The following is a 7068-nucleotide window of genomic DNA, read 5'->3' as shown; positions in this document are numbered from 1 at the left end:
TCAGTAGAAGCCACAGGACCAGTACCTTCTACAGCACAGTGGGCGGCAACATCCATAACCATAGCCACCATAGCCACAGCCATAGCCACCATAGCCACAGCCATAGCCACAGCCATAGCCACAGCCATAGCCACAGCCTAGGCCACCATAGCCATAGCCCAGGCCTCCGTAGTAGCTGCCGTAGTAGCACATGTTGTCAAGAGTGGAGTGTTCAGAGGAAGACAGGCAATGGGTTCCTTGAGTCTGGGTGTCACCATCTGCCAAGAGCCTTTTATACAGCTGGGTTGTTGTTGGGGAAACCACAGGCATTATATTGTCACATGTCTCTGCACTGTACTACAGAATACTTTATGAGCATTGTGATTTACTGGGCACACAATGCTGCATAGCCGAGATTCTTGTGCTCCTACTTCAGGATCTCATGGTCAAAAAGGATCTGATAGCATTTTCAGGTCTGTAGGTCATTCTTCATGCAGTTTACAGAGTGCCAGGCTTTAATCATTGCATAGTTATCTTCTTTTTACATATGTTACCAATGAAAGGTCAGTTTTTTTCCTTCATTTTTTTATTTTGAGTGAATCTTATCTTGAGGTTTATGCTTTTTGAGTCTCTCTCATAATCAATAACTTAATTTTTAGTTATGTTATTTGTTTCTTGTATGCAGTTGGTCTCATAATAATCAGTAGAAAATATAAGACAATTTGTATTCACCAACTATATGTGTTATGATCCCTTTTAAAACCCATCTGAAGGTCTTATATGTGAAACTGTGATGGACATTATGGTTGAGTGAGTGAACCAGTGTAAGTATTGATGCACTTCACTTTAAATCATGGTCAAGCTAGCTCTGCAGAAAAATCATGGATATAAAACTTTTTGAGTTTAACTAATAGCCAGGTGGATGACTGCTTGCTATGCAAGCATGAGAATTATTTAAAATTGATTAAAAATGGATCTCAAGAATCCATTTTAAAATCTGTGTGTATTCAAATTCCTACACTGCAGTGTGATTTGTGTTAGATACTAGAGGGTTGCAGTAATTACTAATTGTCAATCTAGCTTCATGTTTCATGAAAGAGCCATTTCATTTTAACAAAATTAGTTCATAGAGCAAAGAACAAGGCACAATATATCTATTTGGCTTCTACACACATCTATCATCTACTATAATACATTTGTGTTTATACTACACACATATAACACTAAATACATGCATTCATACATACATATACACATACTGACATATATATTCACATATATTTTATTTTATACACATACACAAATTCCAAGGAAAATTCCTAGGATATGCATATAGAGCAATCACAAATGTTTACATGAGAGTCCCACTAAAGTCATATAGGAAAGAAAAACAGGGCCTGGGGAGATGGATCTGTGGATAAGAGCGTTGGCTGCTCTTCCAGAGGTCTTGACTTCAAGTCCCAGAAACTATATGGTCGGGCTTACCACCAGCTGTAATAGGATCTGATACCCTCTTCTGATGTACATGAAGATACAGCTAACATATACATAAAACACAAATAAATTAATCTAATAAAACACAATTTAAGACATCCTTAAGAGAGACAAACATATATGTCAATCCATAAACTTCTACATTATATATGGTATTCTAAAGGGAATACAGATTTGAAGATTTCAAGTTCACATCCACATAATCTGTGACATTTGATTTTTAGGTCAATTAACTCACTGACCCAGCTCCATCCATTCAGCTGCAATTTACACAATTTCACTTTTCTTATAAATTATGTTCAATTGTGTAATGGAACATGACTTTAATATACATTTATCTGTAGCTGCACATCAAGGCTATCTGCATGGCATAGCTGACCATATCTTTTTTTCTAATTCTTCTTCAGAAATCTGTGGTATGCCTGTCAGCTGTGGTATGTGTGTTGGGGATCAGCTGTGTTCTTTGTTCTCCATTTTCTTCCTCTTTGTGCCCAAGTGCCTTTGTACACCAGGCTGGAAGGATGAAGAGGAATAACGAATTGGTGGGGTTTGCAGGATCCCAGTCAGGCTGGGAATGAGTGCAGGAGCTAGTAGTCTTCTGTTGGAAATTGGTTCTACTACTATGTCTTAATTTAAAGGACTATTCAACTGTCCAAGCATTTCCAGGTGGGCCTCTATTCAAGGTCAGAGAATGGGAAGCCCTGCTGATAAAGAGATTCCTCTCTTCATTTTGCACTAAACTCAGAGGGCCTATACAGATATGGTAGATAGAGACCTTAATTACAGGAGTTTCCCTATAGGAACCTTGACACCAATTTCTGCAGTGGTATACTAGTTTATAATCCAACCAACTATAAATTAATATTTCCCCTTCTGCAAGTCAAAAGCATCATTATAGTCAATTGTATTTTTCATTTTATCCATTATGACTAAAGTAAGAAGTTTTGAAGGCATTTAATTCATAAATTTTGAAGATACCCAGTCATACTGCACAATTTCAATGTGTTTCTCTATCATTTATATTTCCATCATTTGAGAGAATCCTGTTATATATTCTATTTAATATTTAGGTAGTTTGTTTGCTTGGTCGTAGGTTTCTGAGTTCTTTGTGTGCTCTAGATACTATCGTTCTCTTTGATCTGTAGATGTTAAAGCTTTACCATGTACTTCATAACCCACTTTATTTGAATGATGGTGTTCTTTGCTGTACAGAGATATTGAGTTTCAGGAAGTCACATTTATAAGTCCTTAGTTATTTTTCTAAAGTTCATTCTCCTGGCAGGTAGGTAGTTAATATATTTCTTCAGAATTCATTGACCAATGTATCTATTTTTATTGTTAGGTGTCATGCTGTTTACTACTGTGGCTTTGTAGATTTTAACATATTATTATGTGTGCCTGAGTGGACTGCTCTTGGAGGAGTTGAGGTGGAATGCAGTGATTTCAAAGGGTAAAAGTTATAATGGAACAGGAAGGATTAAGTAGGTTATTGGATGAAAATGCAGGAAAGGAGGTATAATTAACACTAAGGCCCTTAGAAGAATGTTGCATGAAAATCTGCTTGCCATTGTAGAAGCTTCCATATATATTATATATTGTATTTCTGTAATATGCACACGGCCTATTACTATTATCTTGATTTCTGTGAGTTAACAAATACCATGATATACCATCTATTGAAAATAGATGCATTGGTCAATTGAATTTTGTATATACAAAATAGAGTTACCCTCTATTGGACCAATAATACCGATACCCATAGAAGACACCACAGGCTAACACGTAGAAGTCGTGTTTCAGGGATATGTTACCTCTTTAGGAATTCTTGACCAGTGGGGTCCCATAGACCTACAAATATTATAGGCCATTGCCAATGCAATTATTTACTTCCAGAATCTGACCGCAAAACCCTGTCGACAAAGACTTAGTTGAGCTACAGGATATGGAAAACTCAAGCTTGTCCTGACCTCACAGTTTCACCTCTGTAGTATGACTTTCATCATGCTGAATGGCAGTATGCACGTTAATGGAAGATAAAATACATGATTATTTTCAGCTACTTGTGAACTCTGTGAGGTAAATAGATGACCAGACCATAAATACACGTGCATAGCTGGAATAGTAACATGAAGAATTTGGCAATGTTCTACCACTTTCTGATGGAATTTAAGCTCACCCGACACAAGTGACCCAACCTGGAGTCATAATTTGAATAAGATCCTGCACATAGACCTTAAGAGAGATCCTACTATGGCTACTATGATAAATAGAAGTGAAATAGTTTATCTTTGGATTGGAGAACCTCTTGACTTTGACCAGTGGTATGCTAATTACAAAATGACAAAGACGCATAGAATAAGACTTGTTGTGTTAGCTCTATTTGAGGAAAACAACAGATGACTAAAAGGAAGTAGTTTTCTGTACATGGCATGGAGCTGCTCTTATGAAATCACAGAGATTGTGAAAGAATGTATAAGACCTGTGCAAGCTCAAGCCAAAAAAAATTTAACATGATGTCAGTAGATAAGCCCACATTCCTAATTTTAGATGAGAAACTACTGGCACTTGAAAGCTGTTAAGATGTGGAGAGTCAGTATCTTTTGGAGTATAGCCTTAGGTAGGTCAGCTCGACTTCAGGTGATAGCTACCCATTGCAGAAAATATAAGTATCTTAATTCGTCATGATGAGATTAAAGAAAAATAAACAGCACATAAAGCATGTTGGACATAAAATGTTTGAGTCATACAAAAGAAGGGGGAAAACTATGAAATTTATTCAAATATATTGTATGGAATTCTCTAAGAACTAATAGAAAAGAATGCACAATTAAAAGATGCTTTGCTAATTCCCATAAATGATGGATGGTATTTCTAAAGCTCAAGAATCAGAAAGAAAGTAGAAAAGTCTGATTGCACCCATCTGTCAGGTTCTTTATAGCAGACTCTTTTTTTTGTTTTTACAAAGAAGTGGAAGCCCAACCTCAAAATTCATGTGAAATATCTACAAATAAACAGAATGAAGAAAGATGATTGATGCTAAAATAAAGAATTCTCATAAGTGTTCCTAAGTATAATCTTCAGATAACCAAAGTTAAAAAAGTCACAATGATATTATTCCATATAGTAATTAACAAAATGAATATTAGGAGAAAAATGGGTGTTAGAGAACACATGTATTAAAGGAAACTACCACACTGTGAGAATGTGTATGGTGACACTCATTATAGAAGGCTTTGTAGAGAGTGCAAAACAAACTTTGTTATTGTGCCAAATGTAACTTGCAGACAAAAGGATTTGAAATGTCAAGAGCCATGTAGGAGAAGCTAAAATCTAGTAAGTAATCTTCCTGGGATTGTTCTGCAGGGACTGTAAATCTATGGTGGATTTGCTCTTTTTGGCAAGTCTGGGGAGATTATAATTAAGAACAATTCCTGCTATTAATATGCTTTTCCTGTTATTATTAAATATATAATAATCACTAGGTATTGACCACCCTTTTGAGCAGATTTCTGCAGATCTATGAAGATGTACTGTTTTGTATTGATGCTATATAGACAAATAGATAATAATTCTATAGGATTTCTGATTTGATTAAAATAATTTCAGGAAAAGAGTTTTCAGAGATGATCTTAGTTGCTAGGAAGATTAATAAAGTTAGAATCAAGAATAGATGTGTCCACTCCCCAAAATAGTAATTAAAGCCTGAATGACAAGAGATATGATGAGTTTTCATAATTACAATAATAGAGAAATTGACTTAGGGACAAATTTTTGTTCAAGGAAAAACATTTAGGTCCAAGGATAACGTCACAGGCGTGATAAGGTAATGGCATGAAAAAATGATTGCTTTGAACTTACAATGAGCATATAGAATGAAACACTGCTTTGAAAATAATATCAATATCCTTTTGTAACTCCATTTTACATAACATTTTACCTCTGATGTAATTTTCTAAAGAACTTCTTTTTGTCTAAGAAGTTATAAAAAGAAATAAAGAAGAAAAGAAATGAAAGAGAAATAAAGAAAAGAAATAAAGTTGTTTGTTGGGTGGCTTGCTTGGGGAGCTCTGCCCCATCCATCAATCCATCTATCCATCCATCCACCCACCCACCCATCCATCCATCCATCCATCCACCCACCCATCCATCCATCCATCCGTCCGTCCGTCCGTCTGCCTGTCTGTCTGTCTGTCCATCCATCCATCCGTCCATCCATGTATGCATCCATCCATCCATCCATCCATCCATCCATCCATCCATCCATCCATCCGTCCGTCCGTCCATCCGTCCATCCATCCATGTGTACATCCATCCATCTATCCTTCCATCCATCCATCATCCATCCATCCATCCATCCATCCACCCATCCGTCCAAATGTATATGTCTGTTTGACTATATGTATGTGTGTAGGTATATGTATCTATGTAAGCATGCATGGATAATGGAGTTGATTGTGACAGGCAGTTGGACTGGCCAGAGTGTGTGTGTATGAATATATATGTGCCTGTATATATCTGCTTGTACAAAGCAGCTTAATTCTTTTCCTTTTCATCCTCTCTGATTCACAAAAAGTTAAGCAGCTTAACTAGCCAGGCTTCTGGCTAACTAAACAAAAGAAGGAGCACTAGCAATAAATTCTTTTACTTAAACCTCTGCTGTTTTACTATGAGGTGCTAAACACCAGAGACTATACTCTTTGACCTCAGAAACACTCAGACAGGTCAGCCACCACTGCAAAGTAAGTTAGACTTAAGACAGGAAAATGCTTTATTATAGAAAATGAAACCCTAAATATCTCTTAAGACCAAATCTTGCCCGGTCAACATTCTTTCCCCTTGGCTAACTTAAAGAGAAAATTTGAAAGAACTAACCACTGGAGTTGACATCTAGCATGAAATATCTTCATTTGCAAATTCATTGTAACACCACAATAGCAGAACTATGAAGATATCAAAATTATCAACTAATAAAAGAATGTTTAAATAGAATGTTTTCTTCTTTCTTCTACTTTCTCTCTTTCCTTCTCCCTTTAATATTGTTACATTTGTCCACAAAATTAAAAATCACATGTTTACAATCAAGCTGATATAAATTCAAAAATATACACCTCCCATTTAGGAAAAAAAGGAGAAAAGAGTATTTTCTACAAATTACTTTATTTGAAATATATATATGGAGTGGGCAAAACCAGATCATATTCTAAAAGGCATAATGACAATGAAGAGTTTTGTTGTAAATATTTATGCAATCAAAGTTGGAGAAGAGCAATAGGATGGACATGCTGTGTTTCATTTATTCATCACGGAGTTTAAATTAAGGTTGAAATTTATGAGTATATATAAGGTCATCTGAAGTGAAGAAAGTTGGAGTGAGCAGCTGCTGAATCTCCTCAGTAGAAGCCACAGGACCAGTACCGTCTACAACACAGTGGGCGACAGCAGCCATAACCATAGCCACCATAGCCACAGCCATAGCCACAGCCATAGCCACAGCCATAGCCACAGCCATAGCCACAGCCTAGGCCACCATAGCCACAGCCTAGTCTACCATAGTAGCTGCCATAGTAACACATGTTGTCAGGAGTGGAGTGTTCA

General features: G+C 36.4%; 2 protein-coding genes across 2 annotated transcripts; both read right to left on the bottom strand.

The window, feature by feature from the left end:
* Positions 1–192, bottom strand: LOC116894392 (keratin-associated protein 20-2-like). Its single transcript, XM_032896099.1, has one exon. It carries the CDS (start codon positions 190–192, stop codon positions 1–3), a length of 192 nt encoding a protein of 63 aa, XP_032751990.1.
* Positions 193–6863: 6671 nt separating this feature from the next.
* Positions 6864–7046, bottom strand: LOC116894391 (keratin-associated protein 20-2-like). Its single transcript, XM_032896098.1, has one exon. It carries the CDS (start codon positions 7044–7046, stop codon positions 6864–6866), a length of 183 nt encoding a protein of 60 aa, XP_032751989.1.
* Between the last annotated feature and the right edge of the window lie 22 nt (positions 7047–7068).

The sequence above is a fragment of the Rattus rattus genome, chromosome 2 (genome assembly GCF_011064425.1).
Source record: "Rattus rattus isolate New Zealand chromosome 2, Rrattus_CSIRO_v1, whole genome shotgun sequence".
Taxonomy (NCBI): Eukaryota; Metazoa; Chordata; class Mammalia; order Rodentia; family Muridae; genus Rattus; species Rattus rattus.
Note: the sequence above shows the minus strand (reverse complement) of the source record. Positions and strands in the feature narration are given on the sequence as shown.

Excerpts from the sequence above, each read along its gene's own strand:
- LOC116894392 (XM_032896099.1), bottom strand. The coding sequence starts at position 192 with ATGTGCTACTACGGCAGCTACTACGGAGGCCTGGGCTATGGCTATGGT.
- LOC116894391 (XM_032896098.1), bottom strand. The coding sequence starts at position 7,046 with ATGTGTTACTATGGCAGCTACTATGGTAGACTAGGCTGTGGCTATGGT.